The 27,942-nt window shown below is 44.0% G+C and overlaps 1 protein-coding gene across 1 annotated transcript; it reads right to left on the bottom strand.

The window, feature by feature from the left end:
- Window positions 1-418: 418 nt before the first annotated feature.
- Window positions 419-25,706, bottom strand: LOC120062075 (START domain-containing protein 10-like). The gene is made up of 6 exons (XM_039011881.1): window positions 25,282-25,706; window positions 11,698-11,845; window positions 9,479-9,582; window positions 7,278-7,395; window positions 1,909-1,961; window positions 419-1,393 (listed from the first exon to the last, which is right to left on the bottom strand). Exons 1-6 carry the CDS (start codon window positions 25,426-25,428, stop codon window positions 1,172-1,174), a joined length of 792 nt encoding a protein of 263 aa, XP_038867809.1. The 5' UTR covers window positions 25,429-25,706; the 3' UTR covers window positions 419-1,171.
- Window positions 25,707-27,942: the final 2,236 nt, after the last annotated feature.

Below are 27,942 nucleotides of genomic sequence, written 5' to 3'. Positions count from 1 at the left end.
ATTAAACCACATGCCTAATAATAACATTATGCAGAAAGACAATCTTTGATATTCAGTCAGGACAGGCAAGACCAACGTATAACTGAGGTAATGACCTTTTAACAGCTAAACACGTTTCATGACCCCTACGGTTATAACAAGCTATAACAGATTATGACTGATAATGATTCTTACAGGAGTTTTGTATTCCCTCAGGCATTGTTATGCTGCCATCTCTCCTCCGCTGTGACTGTCATTAGTAGCCTCAGTGGACCATTCACTGTACAAAAGCACACTTGTCTTGGTGCATTATGCTAATTCACTTCCTAACAAACTGACAACATTCCATTGTTCTAAACCCCAGCGTTTTCCGAAACTTGGGGCACGTTTTGGTTTTTGCCCCTAGCACTACACAGGTGAATCAAACGATCAATGCTTGATGATTAGTTGATTATTTGAATCAGCTGTGTAGCGCTAGGGGCAAAAACCAAAACGTGCACCGAGTTCGGGAAACACTTTCCAAACACTGGGCGATGAGGAAATGTTATAACGTATTACTGCCACTGGGAGGCACTAGATACCCGGAAATATACTGTATAGTAAGTAGGCTGCATGATAGGCTATCTTCTCTATCGGCAATGGCTATTGTATAACACTTCAAATGACAGCTGGAGTCAAATCAAACATGAATATGAAAAAAACTAAAAACATGTTAGGGTCTTGAAATATTTAAATATTGTCTTGAATTTTGTTTTGAAATAGACACATTTTTACAGTTATCATAAATTCGATATTATACAATTTCATTGAAGGATAGCACCGTGCATACATTGTCAATTTTTTTTCTATATGAAAATACCCTGTTAAACCCCTCTGATTCAATAAGTTATAGATCAATTACCAACTAAATGCAACAAGACAAAAGTTGCAGATCCAAATTATAGTAAATCATACATGTACATTATTTGTACTGTACACACACACACACACACACACACACACACACACTCACACGGAAACCAAACCCAACACAGAGTGTGTGTCCCAAATTGCACCCTATTTCCTATATAGTTCACTTCTTTTGACCAGAGCCTTATGGGCCCCTGCACAAATGTAATACACTTATATAGGGAATAGGGTGCTATTTTAAACACAGCCACACAATTATATACAAACAGTGTCTTCACTCAGACTAGGTCTCTTCGTCATCGCTGTGATGTTGTGCTTGTTTCTCCTCCGTCAGGCGGCTCTCATCAATGTTCTCCAGTGAGTCGGCTCTCTGTAGTACAAGGTCAGCCACGTTAATACACGGTAAGGTGTTCTGCTCGGGATAAATCCAGGGCTTCAGGTTAGGGTTGTGCTTCCTCTTCCACTCTGGATACTTCTGACAGGCCTTGTAGATCTTCTTCATGGCCTAGGGGGAAGGAGCACAAATATTCAGATTTTAAATGAATGTGTTAGTTAAGAGCCTCTCAGATAAGCCTTTTTTATTTAACCTTACCTGACTTGCCTAGTTAAGTAAAGAACAAATTCTTATTTACAATGACGGCCTACCGGGGAACAGTGGGCTAACTGCCTTGTTCAGGGGCAGAAGGACAGATATTTACCTTGTCAGCTCAGGGATTCGATCTAGAAACCTTTTGATTCGTTTATAAATAGTTTATAAATGTGTAATAAACAGTTATAAAGCCATGGTATTATCTTTCATGGTATTCTTGACAGTGATTTTGGAATCAAAACAAGTCAAAACATCTTTGGGAAGTGCATGAACTTCCTGAAACCACTAGATGGAGACAGAGGTATTCAATAATATAGGCCACCCTTGTGCTTTGTTAGGCACACTCTCTCTATTTCTCGGATTTCAAGATAGCACATTACCAAGACAGATTGATAATAATAATCATATTAATAATAATAATATACTATTACCTTTGGTGCTACGAACTGAGAAGCTCTATTCACCACCCACTTTGGAAGGGAACCTGCAGTTCAAACAAAAAAACATGAAAAAGGCTTCTGTACAGACAGTGGCAAGTCAAATTTCAAGTACTTTTTCAAGCACTAATACTTACTTTCAAGGACTATCAATTTGTAAATAGTTCTTATAATGCAATTGTTTCTAGTTGCCACCCGATGGCAGTATATCGCCAAAACCTCATGAAAAAAAAAATGAAAAAGAAACTTAGTATTCATCACTACCTTACAAGTTCTACTCAATAATACGTTGTTTTATTACATTTGAGGTAAGTCAGTACTGATGATTTTGTAATTTGAGTAGTGATGAGCAGAGTTTTGGGACATGCCTACTGGTGAACCAACATTCCCTATTCACATTACTACACAATTCCAGCTGAATGACTGTGTTTTTATTGGGCAATGGGGAATCTACTAATTAATAGCTAAAAACGTCCTGCTTCCGACTGGCAACTCTGAGTGTCGCCGGCGGGAGAAGGGCAGGTGGGCTGTGAGAGGAAAACAGCACATGAATGGCCACCAGAACGGCAGGAGCACGGCTGCCGCTTGATAAAGCGGGAATATCGCGGGCGACCTGTCAACGACAAAACAGCTCTGGAGGTTGTTGCAGAGAACAAGTAATATAATGTAGAACTGGCGCCAGCAGGAGCGTTGTGTCTTCCCCCCCCATCATGTGGCTCTTCAGGGCCGATTCACCCGTGTTCGCAATGTCAAAGTCTGACGCATTTTTTGCAACATACACTGTGTGGGTTGGTTGGGTCCAGTGATGTAGTGGTAAAAAATGGTGGGTAAACTATACTGAACAAAAATATAAAACGCAACGCATGTAAAGTGTTGGTCCCATGTTTTCAAAAACATGAGCTGGCGCACACCCAGAAAAAAATAGTTTGTGTGGAGGTGCTGACTAATGGCGAATAAACTATCAAAATAAAGAAAGTTGCACACTCCATGTATAAACTCCCAGCAATTTAATGGGTATTTACCAACGTTTCGGCATCACTGTGCCTTCCTCAGGGTCATGTTTTCATGAATTTAAATTTTAAAAAATCACTGAAATGTTCCATAAAAACAAAAGGCAGGCTTGAATCTACATTTCCCCTGGATTTTAGCTATCAATGTGACGTTTGACGTGCCCTAATCAGCCAGTTCTGTACCTGCTTGGCTGAGTGGCAGTGTGGGTGGAATGAGCGAGCTCGCCTGGCAACCACGCCTGGCAACCACGCCTGGCAACCACGCCTGGCAACCACAGCACGAAACGGGAGGAAATGAAACTTGGTAGTCTACCTGGAAATTAATTCGCAAGACCAATATATATTTCATAAACATATTTGATCATTATCTGTTCTCCTCTCATTTTAATTCAAATACTTTTAAAGTACCAACTTGAGAAAATGTCTGATTCCAGTACTTGAATTTCAGTACTTGATTCCAGTACTTGATTCCAGTACTTGAATTTCAGAGTGCCAAGCACCTTGTGAGAACCCTGATGAAAGTTTAACACCAATACAATAGAGCAAAAGTATTTCTATTAGGCAGGCCTATGAAAAAGGTGTTTTTCTCTCTTTAATAAAACACACTGCTTACTTCCTGTTGATATCGTTCCTGCAGGACCCCTGGTTTACAGTAACAGAACAGAAGTGTTGCTATACAGTAGTTCCTGCAGGACCCCTGGTTTACAGTAACAGAACAGAAGTGTTGCTATACAGTAGTTCCTGCAGGACCCCTGGTTTACAGTAACAGAACAGAAGTGTTGCTATACAGTAGTTCCTGCAGGACCCCTGGTTTACAGTAACAGAACAGAAGTGTTGCTATACAGTAGTTCCTGCAGGACCCCTGGTTTACAGTAACAGAACAGAAGTGTTGCTATACAGTAGTTCCTGCAGGACCCCTGGTTTACAGTAACAGAACAGAAGTGTTGCTATACAGTAGTTCCTGCAGGACCCCTGGTTTACAGTAACAGAACAGAAGTGTTGCTATACAGTAGTTCCTGCAGGACCCCTGGTTTACAGTAACAGAACAGAAGTGTTGCTATACAGTAGTTCCTGCAGGACCCCTGGTTTACAGTATACAGAACAGAAGTGTTGCTATACAGTAGTTCCTGTGCGACCCCTGGTTTACAATATACAGTACATAAGTCTTGATATACTTCCTGCATGACACCTTTACACGTTGAAATGACACGTTTACAGTAAGGACAGTATACAGTATATATAGTTCATGCAGGACCCCTGGTTTACAGTAAGGACAGTATACAGTAGATATAGTTCATGCAAGACCCCTGGTTTACAGTAAGGACAGTATACAGTAGATATAGTTCATGCAAGACCCCTGGTTTACAGTAAGGACAGTATACAGTAGATATAGTTCATGCAGGACCCCTGGTTTACAGTAAGGACAGTATACAGTAGATATAGTTCATGCAGGACCCCTGGTTTACAGTAAGGACAGTATACAGTAGATATAGTTCATGCAGGACCCCTGGTTTACAGTAAGGACAGTATACAGTAGATATAGTTCATGCAGGACCCCTGGTTTACAGTAAGGACAGTATACAGTAGATATAGTTCATGCAGGACCCCTGGTTTACAGTAAGGACAGTATACAGTAGATATAGTTCATGCAGGACCCCTGGTTTACAGTAAGGACAGTATACAGTAGATATAGTTCATGCAGGACCCCTGGTTTACAGTAAGGACAGTATACAGTAGATATAGTTCATGCAGGACCCCTGGTTTACAGTAAGGACAGTATACAGTAGATATAGTTCATGCAGGACCCCTGGTTTACAGTAAGGACAGTATACAGTAGATATAGTTCATGCAGGACCCCTGGTTTACAGTAAGGACAGTATACAGTAGATATAGTTCATGCAGGACCCCTGGTTTACAGTAAGGACAGTATACAGTAGATATAGTTCATGCAGGACCCCTGGTTTACAGTAAGGACAGTATACAGTAGATATAGTTCATGCAGGACCCCTGGTTTACAGTAAGGACAGTATACAGTAGATATAGTTCATGCAGGACCCCTGGTTTACAGTAAGGACAGTATACAGTAGATATAGTTCATGCAGGACCCCTGGTTTACAGTAAGGACAGTATACAGTAGATATAGTTCATGCAGGACCCCTGGTTTACAGTAAGGACAGTATACAGTAGATATAGTTCATGCAGGACCCCTGGTTTACAGTAAGGACAGTATACAGTAGATATAGTTCATGCAGGACCCCTGGTTTACAGTAAGGACAGTATACAGTAGATATAGTTCATGCAGGACCCCTGGTTTACAGTAAGGACAGTAGACAGTAGATATAGTTCATGCAGGACCCCTGGTTTACAGTAAGGACAGTAGACAGTAGATATAGTTCATGCAGGACCCCTGGTTTACAGTAAGGACAGTAGACAGTAGATATAGTTCATGCAGGACCCCTGGTTTACAGTAAGGACAGTAGACAGTAGATATAGTTCATGCAGGACCCCTGGTTTACAGTAAGGACAGTAGACAGTAGATATAGTTCATGCAGGACCCCTGGTTTACAGTAAGGACAGTAGACAGTAGATATAGTTCATGCAGGACCCCTGGTTTACAGTAAGGACAGTATACAGTAGATATAGTTCATGCAGGACCCCTGGTTTACAGTAAGGACAGTATACAGTAGATATAGTTCATGCAGGACCCCTGGTTTACAGTAAGGACAGTATACAGTAGATATAGTTCATGCAGGACCCCTGGTTTACAGTAAGGACAGTATACAGTAGATATAGTTCATGCAGGACCCCTGGTTTACAGTAACAGAATAGAAGTGTTGCTATACAGTAGTTCCTGCAGGACCCCTGGTTTACAGTAACAGAACAGAAGTGTTGCTATACAGTAGTTCCTGCAGGACCCCTGGTTTACAGTAACAGAACAGAAGTGTTGCTATACAGTAGTTCCTGCAGGACCCCTGGTTTACAGTAACAGAACAGAAGTGTTGCTATACAGTAGTTCCTGCAGGACCCCTGGTTTACAGTAACAGAACAGAAGTGTTGCTATACAGTAGTTCCTGCAGGACCCCTGGTTTACAGTAACAGAACAGAAGTGTTGCTATACAGTAGTTCCTGCAGGACCCCTGGTTTACAGTATACAGAACAGAAGTGTTGCTATACAGTAGTTCCTGTGCGACCCCTGGTTTACAATATACAGTACATAAGTCTTGATATACTTCCTGCATGACACCTTTACACATTGAAATTACACGTTTACAGTAAGGACAGTATACAGTATATATAGTTCATGCAGGACCCCTGGTTTACAGTAAGGACAGTATACAGTAGATATAGTTCATGCAAGACCCCTGGTTTACAGTAAGGACAGTATACAGTAGATATAGTTCATGCAGGACCCCTGGTTTACAGTAAGGACAGTATACAGTAGATATAGTTCATGCAGGACCCCTGGTTTACAGTAAGGACAGTATACAGTAGATATAGTTCATGCAGGACCCCTGGTTTACAGTAAGGACAGTATACAGTAGATATAGTTCATGCAGGACCCCTGGTTTACAGTAAGGACAGTATACATAACAGAAGTGTGACGATAGTGTGCCAGCTGTTTTCCATGTCATGAATTGGAGGTTTGCAACGCACGCACGCACGCACGCACGCACGCACGCACGCACACACACACACACACACACACAGTCTCTTCACACTCAAGGACAGAAATTAGGCTAGACTGTTGTTAAATTACAATGGAGCACACAGAGTAGTTGTAGACAATGTGGTGTTCTGCTGCACCCTGACATTGGATTTACAAAAGGTGCAAGAGAAGACACACTGTAGTGTACTACACTGTATACTATAGTGAAATGGTCTCTCCACACTTTAATCAGATGCAATGTCAGCATTTAATGGTTAAGCTTTCGGTCAGTGATGGCCTTCTTTAAAACACGGTCGTTAAAAGCACCTTAAATATCTTGGATAGGAAGGATATGCCACAGGTCACATCATCGGCCTAATAGGTTTCAAAAAGTTACTTATGAAACGTAATCTTGTTGCGTTTGATCTTCGCCTGATTCCTCCCTAAGACCTGTGTCTGTGTACACAGAGGTATTTCAACAGGACTCTCTCAGTGTGGAGTGAAGCTAGGGGAGTTTCAGCTAACAGGAATGGTGTTACGTACACAAACAGACAGAGCAGTCTTCTCATAGCACCCTATGACAGCGATGCACTGTATCCAGATCTGGTGTTGACCAGCATAGAGCTGTACTGTAAACACCAAAACATGATGTTATGTAAATCATTTAGAATGTACAGTACTGTATATAACCAGTTACAAAGGTTTACCTTTGGGATCGACCTGCGTTAGGTAATAGAGAGTGGAGGAGCTGGCTCCGTTGGACTGGATCAGGTAGCCTGTCAGCAGAGACACCGCTCTCACATAGTCCTTTTTGGGCGGATATTGCTGAAATAAGACCAATCAAATCAAAGTATTATTCATTAATGAATTACCTTCTTTTTTTTTTTTTCCAGTCAGCTGTTCATATTATGTTTAGAGGTTTTTTGTTTGTTAAACAACCCAGACTTCAACCCAGACATCAACCCAGACTTCAACCCAGACTTCAACCCAGACATCAACCCAGACATCAACCCAGACTTCAACCCAGACTTCAACCCAGACTTCAACCCAGACTTCAACCCAGACTTCAACCCAGACTTCAACCCAGACTTCAACCCAGACTTCAACCCAGACTTCAACCCAGACATCAACCGAGACATCAACCGAGACTTCAACCGAGACTTCAACCGAGACTTCAACCCAGACTTCAACCCAGACTTCAACCCAGACTTCAACCCAGACTTCAACCCAGACTTCAACCCAGACTTCACAACAGAAGCATGAAGAGATGTTGACCCCACTTCAACAGTAGACAGGGCAAGGCTTTCTTACTGAGTCTGCCAAACAGCACTAATAGCATCTGTCTATTGTACAACATTCACTAGAAGACATGCTCAACTTTAGAGAAGTAAATTCATCTTTGGGTGTTGTAGCACAAAAGTAATCCTACTTGTATGAAAACGACGACCGGCCACTCGTCCATTGTGACAGCTGATTGTCTTGTGCTGGTTGTCTTTTTCATTGTGCAGTATGCCGAGCCATCCAACATTGTGTTTTGTGAGTGCTGGTTGTGTTTTTCATTGTGCAGTATGCCGAGCCATCCAACATTGTGTTTTGTGAGTGCTGGTTGTGTTTTTCATTGTGCAGTATGCCGAGCCATCCAACATTGTGTTTTGTGAGTGCTGGTTGTGTTTTTCATTGTGCAGTATGCCGAGCCATCCAACATTGTGTTTTGTGAGTGCTGGTTGTGTTTTTCATTGTGCAGTATGCCGAGCCATCCAACATTGTGTTTTGTGAGTGCTGGTTGTGTTTTTCATTGTGCAGTATGCCGAGCCATCCAACATTGTGTTTTGTGAGTGCTGGTTGTGTTTTTCATTGTGCAGTATGCCGAGCCATCCAACATTGTGTTTTGTGAGTGCTGGTTGTGTTTTTCATTGTGCAGTATGCCGAGCCATCCAACATTGTGTTTTGTGAGTGCTGGTTGTGTTTTTCATTGTGCAGTATGCCGAGCCATCCAACATTGTGTTTTGTGAGTGCTGGTTGTCTTTTTCATTGTGCAGTATGCCGAGCCATCCAACATTGTGTTTTGTGAGTGCTGGTTGTGTTTTTCATTGTGCAGTATGCCGAGCCATCCAACATTGTGTTTTGTGAGTGCTGGTTGTGTTTTTCATTGTGCAGTATGCCGAGCCATCCAACATTGTGTTTTGTGAGTGCTGGTTGTGTTTTTCATTGTGCAGTATGCCGAGCCATCCAACACTGTGTTTTGTGAGTGCTGGTTGTCTTTTTCATTGTGCAGTATGCCGAGCCATCCAACATTGTGTTTTGTGAGTGCTGGTTGTGTTTTTCATTGTGCAGTATGCCGAGCCATCCAACATTGTGTTTTGTGAGTGCTGGTTGTGTTTTTCATTGTGCAGTATGCCGAGCCATCCAACATTGTGTTTTGTGAGTGCTGGTTGTGTTTTTCATTGTGCAGTATGCCGAGCCATCCAACACTGTGTTTTGTGAGTGCTGGTTGTCTTTTTCATTGTGCAGTATGCCGAGCCATCCAACACTGTGTTTTGTGAGTGCTGGTTGTCTTTTTCATTGTGCAGTATGCCGAGCCATCCAACATTGTGTTTTGTGAGTGCTGGTTGTGTTTTTCATTGTGCAGTATGCCGAGCCATCCAACACTGTGTTTTGTGAGTGCTGGTTGTGTTTTTCATTGTGCAGTATGCCGAGCCATCCAACATTGTGTTTTGTGAGTGCTGGTTGTGTTTTTCATTGTGCAGTATGCCGAGCCATCCAACATTGTGTTTTGTGAGTGCTGGTTGTGTTTTTCATTGTGCAGTATGCCGAGCCATCCAACACTGTGTTTTGTGAGTGCTGGTTGTCTTTTTCATTGTGCAGTATGCCGAGCCATCCAACATTGTGTGTAGATAAAGGTACATACCGGGTGTTTGACAGAGTAGTTGATGATCAGGTAGTCGTTGCCCAGAGGAAGCCATGATCTCATGGTAACAAAGTCCCTGTTCTTCAGGGGGCTCGGGCACTTCCCTACAAAACACAATGACAACATGACTTCAGTGGAAGATGTTTCAATGAGTCCAAATGTCCACATACTGTAGCATTCTATTGTCTAGTTCTCAATGATTCTCAGTGATGAACTGCCTCACAACCCAGTCTATTCAGTCTATTTCTATGCCGGATTAGATTGCTGTACCTTTCATCTGCAACATGTGGTTACAGTAGGCCTAGTCATAGAAACCCCTTTCACTTTGAGAAATATTCTTTAGTCTACTACATCTGTTGAATCATACCGGCACATTGACTCACATTGACCGGCACATTGACTCACACTGACCGGCACATTGACTCACACTGACCGGCACATTGACTCACACTGACCGGCACATTGACTCACACTGACCGGCACATTGACTCACACTGACCGGCACATTGACTCACACTGACCGGCACATTGACTCACACTGACTGGCACATTGACTGGCACATTGACTCACACTGACTGGCACATTGACTCACACTGACTGGCACATTGACTCACACTGACTGGCATATTGACTCACACTGACTGGCACATTGACTCACACTGACTGGCACATTGACTCACACTGACTGGCACATTGACTCACACTGACTGGCACATTGACTCACACTGACTGGCACTGACTGGCATATTGACTCACACCGATTGGCATATTGACTCACATTGACTGGCATTGATTGGCATATTGACACACACTGACTGGCACATTGCCTCACACTGACCGGCACATTGACTCACACTGACTGGCACATTGACTCACACTGACTGGCACATTGACTCACACTGACTGGCACATTGACTCACACTGACTGGCATATTGACTCACACTGACTGGCATATTGACTCACATTGACTGGCATATTGACTCACACTGACTGGCATATTGACTCACATTGACTCACACTGACTGGCATATTGACTCACACTGACTGGCACATTGACTCACACTGACTGGCATATTGACTCACACTGACTGGCATTTTGACTCACATTGACTCAAATTGACTCGCACTGACTGGCACATTGACTCACACTGACTGGCATATTGACTCACACTGACTGGCACATTGACTCACACTGACTGGCACATTGACTCACACTGACTGGCATTTTGACTCACATTGACTCACATTGACTGGTATATTTACTCACACTGACTGGCACATTGACTCACACTGACCGGCACATTGACTCACACTGACCGGCACATTGACTCACACTGACTGGCATTTTAACTCACATTGACTCGCACTGACTGGCACATTGACTCACACTGACTGGCATATTGACTCACACTGACTGGCATTTTGACTCACATTGACTCACACTGACTGGCATATTGACTCACACTGACTGGAATATTGACTCGCATTGACTCACACTGACCGGCACATTGACTCACACTGACCGGCACATTGACTCACACTGACTGGAATATTGACTCACACTGACTGGCATTTTGACTCACATTGACTCAAATTGACTCGCACTGACTGGCACATTGACTCACACTGACTGGCATATTGACTCACACTGACTGGCATTTTGACTCACATTGACTCGCACTGACTGGCACATTGACTCACACTGACTGGCATATTGACTCACACTGACTGGCATTTTGACTCACACTAACTGACATTTGGACTCATATTGACTCACACTGACTGGCATATTGACTCACACTGACTCACACTGACTGGCATTTTGACTCACATTGACTCGCACTGACTGGTATATTTACTCACACTGACTGGCATATTGACTCACACTGACTGGCACATTGACTCACACTGACCGGCACATTGACTCACATTGACTCACACTGACCGGCACATTGACTGGAATATTGACTCACACTGACTGGCACATTGACTGGCATTGACTCACACCGACCGGCACATTGACTCACACTGACCGGCACATTGACTCACACTGACCGGCACATTGACTGGCATATTGACTCACACTGCCTCATGGATACTGATTCAATACCAGGAGGCTTATCATCAGTAAACAATGTGACACTAACTCACAGGAGTAATATCCTACATCTGAGACTAACTCACAGGAGTAATATCCTACATCTGAGACTAACTCACAGGAGTAATATCCTACATCTGCGTTGACGGTAAGTCTGCCGATATCGTGGGTGTCGATCATGTTGCCGTCCCATTTCTTCCGGTAGCTGGTGTCATGAAGGACGTCGTAAAGGGTCTCAGCAGTCACGTCCTTGCACACTATCCTCATCTGAAACAATAAGTAAGACACAAAAATGTATTGAGAAATACAATTATGTAATAACCTATACCGATAAACCCTGTTACCACGTTAACTACATAGAAATGAGTACGTACCGACTTTGTTGCCACTACAGTTATTACTGTGTAGTTACATAGGACTGGGTTAGCTATGAATAACATGGGACTGATTCCACTTCCCTGAACTGTGATCTCTGAAGCTGGAACTGTCTTTAGTATCAATGAAGTAAACAAGAGATCTGACACAAAACATGCTAGAGTCTCTCTTCCAGAAGGGTTGATGTTAACACCTTGTTATTTGGAATGTTGCCCATTGATCAGTCCGTGTTTTATAGAAATCATTACACTGTTTAGAAAACCAGGTGAGAATAGGGTACAGTACACCACCATAACAACAACAACATTTGAAGTTGAGGAAGCCGAATATATTATATTGCTGTAATATCTGTGTGACCACATGGAACCAACGGAATATACCAGAACCTACCTAAATGTATTAATTTACAATATGAGATATTAGTTGAATTAATAATAAACTATATGAAGTGTTTCCTTGGAGATATTACGTAAGATTACAACCATCTTAATGCGCTCTGTTTCCATGATAGTGTACATCATATTAAACTCTATCCAGTGTAGTGTACATCATATTAAACTCCATCCAGTGTAGTGTACATCATATTAAACTCTATCCAGTGTAGTGTACATCATATTAAACTCCATCCAGTGTAGTGTACATCATATTAAACTCCATCCAGTGTAGTGTACATCATATTAAACTCCATCCAGTGTAGTGTACATCATATTAAACTCCATCCAGTGTAGTGTACATCATATTAAACTCCATCCAGTGTAGTGTACATCATATTAAACTCCATCCAGTGTAGTGTACATCATATTAAACTCCATCCAGTGTAGTGTACATCATATTAAACTCTATCCAGTGTAGTGTACATCATATTAAACTCCATCCAGTGTAGTGTACATCATATTAAACTCCATCCAGTGTAGTGTACATCATATTAAACTCTATCCAGTGTAGTGTACATCATATTAAACTATATCCAGTGTAGTGTACATCATATTAAACTATATCCAGTGTAGTGTACATCATATTAAACTCCATCCAGTGTAGTGTACATCATATTAAACTCCATCCAGTGTAGTGTACATCATATTAAACTCTATCCAGTGTAGTGTACATCATATTAAACTCCATCCAGTGTAGTGTACATCATATTAAACTCCATCCAGTGTAGTGTACATCATATTAAACTCCATCCAGTGTAGTGTACATCATATTAAACTCTATCCAGTGTAGTGTACATCATATTAAACTCCATCCAGTGTAGTGTACATCATATTAAACTCCATCCAGTGTAGTGTACATCATATTAAACTCTATCCAGTGTAGTGTACATCATATTAAACTTCATCCAGTGTAGTGTACATCATATTAAACTCTATCCAGTGTAGTGTACATCATATTAAACTCCATCCAGTGTAGTGTACATCATATTAAACTCCATCCAGTGTAGTGTACATCATATTAAACTCTATCCAATGTAGTGTACATCATGTTAAACTCTATCCAGTGTAGTGTACATCATGTTAAACTCTATCCAGTGTAGTGTACATCATATTAAACTCCATCCAGTGTAGTGTACATCATATTAAACTCTATCCAGTGTAGTGTACATCATATTAAACTCCATCCAGTGTAGTGTACATCATATTAAACTCCATCCAGTGTAGTGTACATCATATTAAACTCCATCCAGTGTAGTGTACATCATATTAAACTCCATCCAGTGTAGTGTACATCATATTAAACTCTATCCAGTGTAGTGTACATCATATTAAACTCCATCCAGTGTAGTGTACATCATATTAAACTCCATCCAGTGTAGTGTACATCATATTAAACTCCATCCAGTGTAGTGTACATCATATTAAACTCCATCCAGTGTAGTGTACATCATATTAAACTCCATCCAGTGTAGTGTACATCATATTAAACTCTATCCAGTGTAGTGTACATCATATTAAACTCCATCCAGTGTAGTGTACATCATATTAAACTCCATCCAGTGTAGTGTACATCATGTTAAACTCCATCCAGTGTAGTGTACATCATATTAAACTCCATCCAGTGTAGTGTACATCATATTAAACTCCATCCAGTGTAGTGTACATCATATTAAACTCTATCCAGTGTAGTGTACATCATATTAAACTCCATCCAGTGTAGTGTACATCATGTTAAACTCCATCCAGTGTAGTGTACATCATATTAAACTCTATCCAGTGTAGTGTACATCATATTAAACTCCATCCAGTGTAGTGTACATCATATTAAACTCCATCCAGTGTAGTGTACATCATATTAAACTCCATCCAGTGTAGTGTACATCATATTAAACTCCATCCAGTGTAGTGTACATCAGGTTAAACTGTTTACAGTAGACCTAGCTACAAGCCAAGCACAGTGTATTATATTACAATGTAAACAAGTAAATAAATGGATTTCCCCCATATCTCTGACGCATCAGTGGCTGATGATTATACCATTCTGCCTGCATCACAGCAGCAGAGTGGGATAGGATAATGGGATAGCTGGGGACCACAGCAGCAGAGTGGGATAGGATCATGGGATAGCTAGGGGCCACAGCAGCAGAGTGGGATAGGATCATGGGATAGCTGGGGGCCACAGCAGCAGAGTGGGATAGGATCATGGGATAGCTAGGGGCCACAGCAGCAGAGTGGGATAGGATCATGGGATAGCTAGGGGCCACAGCAGCAGAGTGGGATAGGATCATGGGATAGCTGGGGGCCACAGCAGCAGAGTGTGATAGGATCATGGGATAGCTGGGGGCCACAGCAGCAGAGTGGGATAGGATCCTGGGGGCCACAGCAGCAGAGTGGGATAGGATCATGGGATATCTGGGGGCCACAGCAGCAGAGTGTGATAGGATCATGGGATATCTGGGGGCCACAGCAGCAGAGTGGGATAGGATCATGGGATAGCTGGGGGCCACAGCAGCAGAGTGGGATAGGATCATGGGATAGCTGGGGGCCACAGCAGCAGAGTGGGATAGGATCATGGGATAGCTGGGGGCCACAGCAGCAGAGTGGGATAGGATCATGGGATAGCTGGGGGCCACAGTAGCAGAGTGGGATAGGATCATGGGATAGCTGGGGGCCACAGCAGCAGAGTGGGATAGGATCATGGGATAGCTGGGGGCCACAGCAGCAGAGTGGGATAGGATCATGGGATAGCTGGGGGCCACAGCAGCAGAGTGGGATAGGATCATGGGATAGCTGGGGGCCACAGCAGCAGAGTGGGATAGGATCATGGGATAGCTGGGGGCCACAGCAGCAGAGTGGGATAGGATCATGGGATAGCTGGGGGCCTTCAAGCCTTTCCTTCTGTTTGTGTTTGAGTGTTTTTATGTCCAAGATAAATGTACCTTATCTTATTTGATCAGATCTCTTCTAATGTTGGCGGCCCCAAGCCTTTCCTTGTGTTTGTGTTTGGGAGAGGAAGGAAGGACTAGGAGAGGTGTCGGTGGTCAGAAGTTTAGTGTTTGTATTCAACCATGAGGCTGCAACAGGAGTTTCCCTTAACACTTCCAATGGATACCCTCTTCATCAAGCATTATAAGCACACGTATAACACCTTATTAGCTGTGTATAATGCATTATAATGCACAACTTAGTTTACTTTCCTGGTGCTCTCCATAGCTGTAGTAAATATGTTTATTTTGACTCTTCTGTGATCAATGAGCTTTATTCTAATCAGTTATCTTCAGTGGGGGAACATTGGTAATTTGGCTTCTGTAACAACAATATGGCAGATCAAATACTGGACTCTTTGTGACTAAAGATTTACGAAAAGACAGGATTCAAGATGAATGTGGAAATTACAGGACAAAGAGATGATGCATTCAATTAAATTTGACCCATTGTCATAGGGGTATAAAGTACAGGATAGGAATATTGTAAAGAGGGGTTGGGCCTAGCCCGGAATAAGCATTCCACTTCCTTCCATTCTAAATCTTACAGGATAACTTTAGTTGATCAGTGTGCAGGGACTACAGTACTGTATATAGCATGCCAGGTGCAACACGATCAGATATTGTGCGTCGGGTCAACGTACCAAACGGCTCCATGTAACTCAATCAGTAGATAGCTAACGTTGAGTTAATAATTCACCATCACACCCCCCCCCCCCTGTCCAACCTCCGTCCAGGCCTGGCTGCAACAGAAGGCTTAGTCACTCCTCATTTCCACTGCCTGGGTTGGCTCCTTAGGTCAGGTCCCTCTGAATGGAATGTCGTCAATACCTACCTCTAACCCTCTATTATTCAGGAGCCAAGAAGTGCATCACTGCCCCGGAAAGATTCATGCATTATAAAGAGAGGCCTATCCAGTCATCATCTCCTGTTATGTTGACGTGTGTGCTGGGTGTCGAAAATTATTCTCTCATTTATCCTTCTAAACAATCCATCATTCCTACACTGTTTCTTCTTTTTCCCTCTTTATTTACCCCATCTGGGTTCCCGCCCGGGTCAGCTGGAGTTCCTTCGGTAAGGGCTGCTACCCTCTTGGCCTGGCAGCAGGGGGGAATCAGGTTTCCTCATTACTAGCTGCTAGCCATTACCACAGTTTTCCACTGTTAATTTTTCAGGATGTCTCCTGGGTGGACGTCACCTCAGAGACCCAGACTGCCTTTCCTTTCTGACAGAGAGAAACCAGAGGTCTACAGAGGCATGGTCAGACCATCTACTATCTTGACTAGAACCCAAACATTTGATCATATTACTCAAGTGCTAGCCTCTCTAAACTGGCTTCCTGTTAAGGCTAGGGCTGATTTCAAGGTTTTACTGCTAACCTACAACACATTAAAATTTACTTGCTCCTACCTATCTTTCCGATTTGGTCCTGCCGTACATACCTACACGTACGCTACGTTCACAAGTCTCAGGCCTCCTTATTGTCCCTAGAATTTCTAAGCAAACAGTAGGAGGCAGGGATTTCTGCTATAGAAGTAAATTTTTATGGAATGGTCTTTACTGAAGACTCATCTCTTCAGTAGGTCCTATGATTGAGTGTAGTCTGACACAGGGGTGTGAAGGTGAACGGCAAGGTGCTGTCTCTGCCTGGCCGGTTCCCCTCTCTCCACTGGGATTCTCTGCCTCTGACCCTATTACGGGGGCTGAGTCACTGGCTTACTTGTGCTCTTCCATGCCGTCCCTAGGAGGGGTGAGTCACTTGAGTGGGTTGAGTCACTGACGGGATCTTCCTGTCCGGTTTTGCGCCCCCTCGGGCTCGTGCGGTGGAGGAGATCTTCGTGGGCTATACTCAGCCTTGTCTCAGGGTCTGTTGATATCCCTCTAGTGGTGTGGGGGCTGTGCTTTGGCAAAGTGGCTGAGGTTATATCCTGCCTGGTTGGCCCTATCCGGGGGTATCGTCGGACGGGGCCACAGTGTCCCCCGACCCTCACTGTCGCAGCCTCCAGTATCTATGCTGCAATAGTCTATGTGCTGGGGGGCTAGGGTCAGTCTGTTATATCTGGTGTAATTCTCCTGTCTTATCTAATGTCTTGTGTGAATTTAACTATGCTCCCTCTAATTCTCTCTCTCCCTCCCGCAGGACTACCTGGCCTGATGAGTCCTGGCTGTCCCCAGTCCACCTGGTCTGGGTGGAACCCTGAACTGTTCACCGGATATTCTACCTTGTCCCGGACCTTCTCTCTCTCACACACACACACACACACACACACACACACACACACACACACACACACACACACACACACACACACACACACACACACACACACACACACACACACACACACACACACACACACACACACACACACACACACACACACACACACACCTGCTGTCTTGACCTCTGAATGCTCGGCTATGAAAAGAAAACTGACATTTACTACGACATACTGACCTGTTGCACCCTCAACAATCTGACCTTAATGGCCAGGTCTCTTATGATCTCCACACGGCACAGCCAGAAGAGGCCTGGCCACCTCTCAGTGCCTGGTTCCTCTCTAGGTTTCTTCCTAGGTTCCTTCCTTTCTAAGGAGTTTTTCCTAGCCACCGTGCTTCTACACCTGCATTGCTTGCTGTTTGGGGTTTTAGGCTGGGTTTCTGTACAGCACTTTGGGACATCTGCTGATGTAAAAAGGGCTTTATAAATACATTTAGTCTTACCTAGGACTACAGTACAGCTGGCTTCTACAGAGGCATGGACAGATCACCTAGTCTTACCTAGGACTACAGTACAGCTGGCTTCTACAGAGGCATGGACAGATCATCTAGTCTTACCTAGGACTACAGTACAGCTGGCTTCTACAGAGGCATGGACAGATCACCTAGTCTTCACAGACAAGTGGGCCGTAATGTCGTCTAGTGTGTTGAGGGTTCTATTTCTGAATGACTTGTTTAGACCCTACTTTGTTACAGTATGCATCTACATAGGCTATACTGCTATACTGATATAGTACTAGCCTGCTATACTACTACCCTGCTATACTGCTATACTGCTGTACTACTACCCTGCTATACTACTATCATGCTATACTGCTGCCCTGCTATACTACTACCCTGCTATACTACTACCATGATATACTACTACCCTGCTATACTACCACCCTGCCATACTACTACCCCGCTATACTACTACCCTGCTATACTGCTATACTGCTACCCTGCTATACTACTACCCCGCTATACTGCTACCCCGCTACACTGCTATACTACCACCCTGCTATACTACTACCCCACTATACTGCTATACTGCTATACTACTACCCTGCTATACATATATACTACTATACTGCTATAATACTCCCATGCTGTACTAGTATACTGCTACCCTGCAATACTACTACCCTGCTGTACTGCTACCCCGCTATACTACTACCCTGCTATACTGCTATACTACTACCCTGCTATACTACTACCCCGCTATACTACTACCCCGCTATACTACTACCCTGCTATACTGCTACCATGCTATACTACCACCCTGCCATACTACTCCCTGCTATACTACTACCCCGCTATACTACTTCCATGCTATACTACTATACTTCTACCCTGCTATACTACTTCCATGCTATACTACTTCCCTGCTATACTACCACCCTGCTATACTACTACCCTGCTATACTTCTACCCTGCTATACTACTATACGTCTACCCTGCTATACTACTTCCATGCTATACTACTTCCCTGCTATACTACTACCCTGCTATACTGCTATACTTCTACCCTGCTATACTTCTACCCTGCTATACTACTACCCCGCTATACTACTTCCATGCTATACTACTATACTTCTACCCCGCTATACTACTTCCCTGCTATACTACCACCCTGCTATACTACTACCCTGCTATACTTCTACCCTGCTGTACTACTATACGTCTACCCTGCTATACTACTTCCATGCTATACTACTTCCCTGCTATACTACTACCCTGCTATACTGCTATACTTCTACCCTGCTATACTTCTACCCTGCTATACTACCACCCTGCTATACTACTATACTTCTACCCTGCTATACTACTTCCATGCTATACTACTTCCCTGCTATACTACTACCCTTCTACCCTGCTATCCTACTACCCTGCTATACTTCTACCCTGCTATACTACTACCATGCTATACTGCTATACTACGGTACTACTACCCCGCTATACTGCTACCCTGCTATACTACCACCCTGCTATACTACTACCCTGCTATACTACTATACTTCTACCCTGCTATACTACTTCCATGCTATACTACTTCCCTGCTATACTATTACCCTTCTACCCTGCTATACTACTACCCTGCTATACTTCTACCCTGCTATACTACTACCATGCTATACTGCTATACTACAGTACTACTACCCCGCTATACTTCTACCCTGCTATACTACTACCCTACTATACTACTATACTTCTACCCTGCTATACTACTTCCATGCTATACTTCTTCCCTGCTATACTACTACACTGCTATTACTGCTATACCTCTACCCTGCTATACTACCACCCTTCTATACTACTACCCTGCTATACTACTACCCTGTTATACTGCTACCCTGCTATACCACTACCCTGCTATACCACTACCCTGCTATACTGCTACCCCGCTATACTTCTACACTGTTATACTGCTACCATGCTATACTGATGCCCCGTTAGACTACTACCCTTCTACCCTGCTATACTACTACCCTGCTATACTTCTACCCTGCTATACTACTACCCTGCTGTACTGCTATACTACGGTACTACTACCCTGCTATACTACGGTACTACTACCATGCTATACTACTACCCTGCTATACTACTACCCTGCTATTCTACTACCCTTCTATACTACTACCCTGCTATACTGCTACCCTTCTATACTTCTATACTACTACCCTGCTATACTGCTTTACCGCTATACTGCTATACTACTATACTGCTATACTACTACCCTGCTATACTACAGTACTACTACCATGCTAAACTACTACCCTGCTATAATACTACCCTGCTCTACTTCTACCCTGCTTTACTACTACCCTGCTATACTACTACCCTGCTATACTGCAACCCTTCTATACTTCTATACTACTACCCTGCTATACTTCTACCCTGCTTTACCGCTATACTACTATACTTCTACCCTGCTATATTGCTACCCTGCTATACTACTACCCTTCTATACTGCTACCCTGCTATACTATTAACCTGCTATACTTCTACCCTGCTATACTATTAACCTGCTAAACCACTACCCTGCTATACTACTACCACGCTACCCTGCTATACTGCTAACATGCTACCCTGCTATACTGCTACCCTGCTATACTGCTACCCTGCTATACTACCACCCTTCTATACTGCCACCCTGCTATACTACTATACTGCTACCCTGCTATGCTACCATACTATACTGCTATACCATACTATACTACTATGCCACAATACTACTACCCTGATATACTGCCGTGCTACTATGCCACTATACTACTACTCTGCTATAGTACTATGCTTCTACCCTGCTATACTACTACCCTTGTATACTACTATAAATCTACCCTGCTATACAACTACACTACTATACTAATCAATCAATCAGTATTTATAAAGCCCTTTTTACATCAGCCGATGTCACAAAGTGCTGTACAGAAACCCAGCCTAAAACCCCAAACAGCAAGCAATGCAGATGTAGAAGCACGGTGGCTAGGAAAAACTCCCTAGAAAGGCAGGAACCTAGGAAGAAACCGAGAGAGGAACCAGGCTCCGAGGGGTGGCCAGTCCTCTTCTGGCTGTGCCGGGTGGAGATTATAACAGAACATGGCCAAGATGTTCACATGTTCATAGATGACCAGCAGGGTAAAATAATAATAATCACAGTGGTTGTCGAGGGTGCAACAGGTCAGCACCTCAGGAGTAAATGTCCGTTGGCTTTTCATAGCCGTTAGAAACAGCAGGTGCGGTAGAGAGAGAGTCGAAAACAGCAGGTCCGGGACAAGGTAGCACGTCCAGTAAACAGGTCAGGGTTCCATAGCCGCAGGCAGAACAGTTGAAACTAGAGCAGCAGCATGACCAGGTGGACTGGGGACAGCAAGGAGTCATCAAGCCAGGTAGTCCTGAGGCATGGTCCTAGGGCTCAGGACCTCCGAGAGAAGAGAGAAAGAGAGCGAGAAAGAGAGGGAGAATACTTAAATTCACACAGGACACCGGATAAGACAGGAGAAATACTCCAGATATAACAGACTGGCCCTAGCCCCCCGACACAAACTATTGGAGCATAAATACTGGAGGCTGAGACAGGAGGGGTCGGGAGACACTGTGGCCCTGTCCGACGATACCCCTGGACAGGGCCAAACAGGCAGGATATAACCCCACTCACTTTGCCAAGGCACAGCCCTCACACCACTAGAAGGATATCTTCAACCACCAACTTACTACTCTGAGAACAGGCAGAGTTTAGCCCATGAAGACATCCCCCACGACACAAACCCAATACTGCTATACTATACTACTATGCTGCTATACTATCTTGCCTATGCCGTTTGGTCATCACTCATTCATATATTTTTATGTACATATTCTTATTCATTCCTTTACACTTGTGTGTATTAGGTAGTTGTTGTGAAATTGTTAGGTTAGATTACTTGTTAGATATTACTGCATGGTCGGAACTAGAAACACAAGCATTTCGCTACACTCGCATTAACATCTGCTAACCATGTGTATGTGAAAAATAAAATTTGATTTGATACTACACTGCTATACTACTATACTGTGCCGCTATACTGCTATACTACTATACCGCTTTAATATACTGCTATACTATACTACCATACTGCTATACTATACCATACTGTACTACAGCAATACTACTATACTACTGCGCTGCTATACTGCTACCCTGCTATACTACTATACTATGCTACTATACTACTGCCCCGCTATACTATACCACCACCCTGCTATGCTACTATACTGCTATACTACTACCCTTCTATACTATTCTACTGCTATACTACTGTACAATATTACCCTACTATACTATGCTACTATACTACTACCCCACTATACTATACCACCACCCTGCTATACTACTATCCTGCTATACAACTATCCTACTATACAAATATCCTGCTATACTACTATACCATACTGCTATACTACTACCATGCTCTGCTACTATACCGCTATACTACGACACTGCTACCCTGCTATACTACTATACCATACTGCTATACTACTATACCATACTGCTATACTACTACCATGCTCTGCTACTATACCGCTATACTGCTATACCATACTGCTATACTACTATACCATACTGCTATACTGCTATACCATACTGCTATAGTACTACCATGCTCTGCTACTATACCGCTATACTGCTATACTACTATCCTGCTATACAACTACCCTGCTATACCACACTGCTATAATACTATACTACTACCATGCTCTGCTACTATACCGCTATACTGCTATACTACTGCCATGCTATACTGCTACCCTGCTATACTCTAGTGCAGAATTAGGAGCCACCTGAATTCCTATCCATTGATGCAATCCCAAACCTTCCATGAAATATGAATTCATCCTCTGGAACTGATGAGGATTCTAGGACATGAGTAGGCTATGTTTTGGGAAACCTCTGAATACTACTACCATGCTCTGCTACTATACCGCTATACTGCTATACTACTATACCATACTGCTATACTACTATACCATACTGCTATACTGCTATACCATACTGCTATACTACTACCATGCTCTGCTACTATACCGCTATACTGCTATACTACTATCCTGCTATACAACTACCCTGCTATACTACTATACCACACTGCTATAATACTATACTACTACCATGCTCTGCTACTATACCGCTATACTACTGCCATGCTATACTGCTACCCTGCTATACTCTAGTGCAGAATTAGGAGCCACCTGAATTCCTATCCATTGATGCAATCCCAAACCTTCCATGAAATATGAATTCATCCTCTGGAACTGATGAGGATTCTAGGACATGAGTAGGCTATATTTTGGGAAACCTCTGAATTCTTGGTAAAGGAGAGCAACATTTCACTGCATAATGTTGCTGTCCTAAACGATCATAAATGAGAGGAAGCTCTCCTGCTAATAACTTTGCTCTGTCTCTCTGTCTCTCTGTCTCTCTGTCTCTCTGTGTCTCTGTGTCTCTGTGTCTCTGTGTCTTATAGCCCTATTCACTAAACACCCAATGAGACATGAAACTCAGACTGAATAAACTGCTCTCGTATCAACAAGCATTTGCTGCAAGATGAGGAACCTCTGCAGTTATTTATCTAGTGAGTGTTACAGTATAGGAGAGAGAGTATTAGAGCAGACACTGCAGTATGGGTAATAGAATGCTCCAGGGGTGTCTAAGGGGGGAGGACAGAAGAGAAACACAGCAGTATGGGTAATGGAATGCTACAGGGGTCTCTAAGGGGGGGGGGGGGGGCAGAAGAGAAACACAGCAGTATGGGTAATGGAATGCTCCAGGGGTCTCTAAGGGGGAGGACAGAAGAGAAACACAGCAGTATGGGTAATGGAATGCTCCTCCAGGGGTCTCTAAGGGGGGGGACAGAAGAGAAACACAGCAGTATGGGTAATAGAATGCTCCAGGGGTCTCTAAGGGGGGGGGGCAGAAGAGAAACACAACAGTATGGGTAATAGAATGCTACAGGAGTCTCTAAGGGGGGGACAGAAGAGAAACACAGCAGTATGGGTAATGGAATGCTCCTCCAGGGGTCTCTAAGGGGGGGGGGGGGGGCAGAAGAGAAACACAGCAGTATGGGTAATGGAATGCTCCAGGAGTCTCTAAGGGGGGGACAGAAGAGAAACACAGCAGTATGGGTAATAGAATGCTACAGGGGTCTCTAAGGGGGGGGACAGAAGAGAAACACAGCAGTATGGGTAATGGAATGCTACAGGGGTCTCTAAGGGGGGGGGGGACAGAAGAGAAACACAGCAGTATGGGTAATGGAATGCTCCAGGAGTCTCTAAGGGGGGGACAGAAGAGAAACACAGCAGTATGGGTAATAGAATGCTACAGGGGTCTCTAAGGGGGGGGACAGAAGAGAAACACAGCAGTATGGGTAATGGAATGCTACAGGGGTCTCTAAGGGGGGGGGACAGAAGAGAAACACAGCAGTATGGGTAATGGAATGCTCCAGGGGTCTCTAAGGGGGGGACAGAAGAGAAACACAGCAGTATGGGTAATGGAATACCCCAGTGGTATCTAAGGGGGGGACAGAAGAGAAACACAGCAGTATGGGTAATGGAATGCTCCAGGGGTGTCTAAGTCTACTGTAGACTACTGAGATGCATCCCAAGTGATGGAGAGACACTGACAGTATTTGTCATTATGTGCCACTAATATGGTTAAGAGACCAGCACATATTCTAATAACTCATGGTTGACTATGTTAATTAACAGTCACCAGTGCATTACAAAGCCTAAACCCTGGTGTAATTAATGACCTACTTAGTCATTACTGAATGCCATGGTATTTTCACAAAGGTAAACCTACATCTCAAGTCTAGCTACTCTAGTCTACTCCGGACACAATATCATGAATAAGGCTGTATACAGTATTAATTGATGATTATGTTGATTTAAACACTAGGTTAAAGTATCATTATGATTCCACACATTAGATTAGAACCTGTTCAGTTATTATCATATTTTGTCATCTTAAGAACCGCTACAGTAGTCGGGTTTCTCTTGGAAACCTCAAGTTCCACACTTCCAGTCTTCTCTCCTCTCCGCAGTGCAGTGCTTTCCCTTTAAGCACCGCACCAGACCTATCAGAAGGATGCTGTAGTAGCGACATACTTGCCTTTAGTTTCTGGATAGTTTTACACTCTTCATCCCTGCACCACACCGTCACGCTTCCCTTGTTGTAGCGCGCGGTCCATCCTTCATGGTTTTCACATTGTTCCTTGAAAGAGGTAAAGTCTGTATCGTCTGGAATCTGAACGGGCATCTTCCTGTACCCTACTTGTGATGTGGTTCAAATATATCAGTAGGAGATTGACGACAGACAGAGAGAGTGGTAATCCCCTTCCTTTATCTCTGTTAACTCCCACTGCAATGCTGAGTTTGATGGTGATGGTAGATGTCAGCACAAAGTGCTTTCCAGGGGAAATACAGTTGAAGTCCCAATAACAAGTAGAAGCGAATTTAATGGTAGAGCTATGACTAATTGACGAGGACTTTTGTCCGGAGTTCTGTTGATACTGGCACTTACTTTCAGCAGGTGCACCTACGTCGTACTAATGTCCCCTGACGCTCTCACCCCCTAACGTCGTCATAGTGGTGGAGCACGGTAAATAGATAGAGGCGTCACGTTACCGATATCCCGATTTCAGGTGCGGTAGTCCTAGACAACATGGCGCGTATTCAGTCAGACTGACAGATGAACAAGATCAGGTGTCATGATTTATGATGTAGACTAGAGGAGATTTTTTTCCGTTCCGTCTGTGTTTCTTTGATCTAATTGTCTGCTGGTGAGGGCAGGTGAAAAAGCGCTGCAATTTATCCAACAACCTGTAATAACACTATAAAAACATTTGTAATCATTTTATAATCACATTTGATTCATTTTGCATATCTAAACGCATCACTCTGCCCACTAATGAGTTACTGTAAATAAGAACAATGGTTTAGGCTACAACAGATTAGGCATATTATATATTTTGTAAAATAGCCTAAATTGTTGTACTGTGATTTTAGATGTGTTTTTAAGGTTTTATTTCAGCTTTGCATTGCCACAACCACTAGTCGCCACCTGAAATGTTACAGAAAGTATGAACAATCGTTTTCAGGAGACATCCTACCATGAGAGGGCACTCATCCACCTGAAGAGCGATCATGATGATAACGATGATAATAATGATGGCGATAATGATAATAGTGGTAATAATGATGGTGATAATGACAATGATGATAATAGTGATAATGATGATAATAATGATGATGATGATAATCATAATGATGATGGTGATAATGATGATGATGATGATAATGATGATAATAATAATGATGATAATGATGATAATAATGCTGGGTTGACCGGGGTGCTGGCGTTGGAAATCAGCGACGAGACCTGGGTCCAGGATGTCCACAGCAGTGACCTTGCACCTCTCCTCTGGGCCATAACCCTCTCAGTCAACCAGGTACTAGAATCCCCTGCCCCGAGGTCGAACCTTCAGGAGACACCTCACCGTGTACGCCGGTTGGCCGCCGATGAGATGGGGAAGAGGGGTGGGCCTGGAAACAGGAGACAAAGGGCTGTGAGACATAGGTTTGATCCTAGACACATGAAAAGTGGGATGTATACGGAGGGTACGGGGCAACAGAAGATGAACAGCAGAGGGGCTAATGATCTTGGAGATTGGGAAAGGGCCAATAAACCTGGGGGGAAAGTTTGTGGGACTCCACCCGGAGGGGCAGATCTCGGGTGGACAGCCATACCCTCTGCCCGAGACAATACCAGGGGTCCGGTGGTGGTCCGCTTGTCGTCAATACCTGGAGTGGTCTTGAGAAGAACCGACCGGGCTCTCTTCCAGGTACGGCGACAGCGGCGGACAAACATCTGGGCCAAAGGTATGCCGACCTCTTCCTTTTGCTCTGGGAAGAGCAGGGGCTGATAACCCAGGGAACACTCAAAGGGCGAGTGACCTGTGGCAGAGCAAGGAAGGGTGTTGCGGGCATATTCAAACCACACAAGTTGCTGGCTCCAGGTGGTGGGGTTGGCTGGGACCAGGCAGCGAAGAGTTGTCTCCAGGTCTTTGTTGGCTCGCTCCGACTGGCCGTTTGACTGGGGGTGGAACCCGGAGATCAGGCCCAATGAGTGTGCAGAACGCCTTCCAGAACTGGGACGAGAACTGAGGACCCCAGTCGGAGACCATGTCCACTGGGAGTCCATGGATCCAGAAGACGTACATGCACCATGAGCTGGGCCACTTCTTTGGCAGAGGGTAGCTTGGGGAGAGGAATGAAGTGGGCGGCTTTGGAAAACTGTTCCACTACTGTCAGGATGGCGGTGTTGCCATCAGACGGGGGGAGACCTGTGACAAAGTCCAGGGATATATGAATCCAGGGACGGTGAGGAACAGGCAGAGGTTGAGGAACAGGCAGAGACCAGCTGGAGCTTGCCGCGGAGTCTTGTTCTGCGCACAGATCGTGCATGCAGCGACGAACGCGAAGATGTCAGGAACCATTGTAGGCCACCAAAAGCGTTGTCGCACAAAGGCCAGGGTTCGATGGGAGCCCAGGTGGCAGGCAAGTTTGGAGGAGTGGGCCCACTCCAAAACAGATGAGCGTACATCGTCAGGAACAAACAGACGGTTATTTGGGGCCCCCCCGGGGTTCGCTGGAAACGCTGCGCCTCACGAACCTTCTACCCTATTCTCCAGCTGAGTGCCGTTGCCAAGCACGAAGTGGGAAGGATGATCTTGGGTTCTGAAGGTGTATCCGCGGGGCTGTAGTGGTGTGA

The sequence above is a fragment of the Salvelinus namaycush genome, chromosome 17, assembly GCF_016432855.1.
Source record: "Salvelinus namaycush isolate Seneca chromosome 17, SaNama_1.0, whole genome shotgun sequence".
Lineage (NCBI taxonomy): Eukaryota > Metazoa > Chordata > Actinopteri > Salmoniformes > Salmonidae > Salvelinus > Salvelinus namaycush.
Note: the sequence above shows the minus strand (reverse complement) of the source record. Positions and strands in the feature narration are given on the sequence as shown.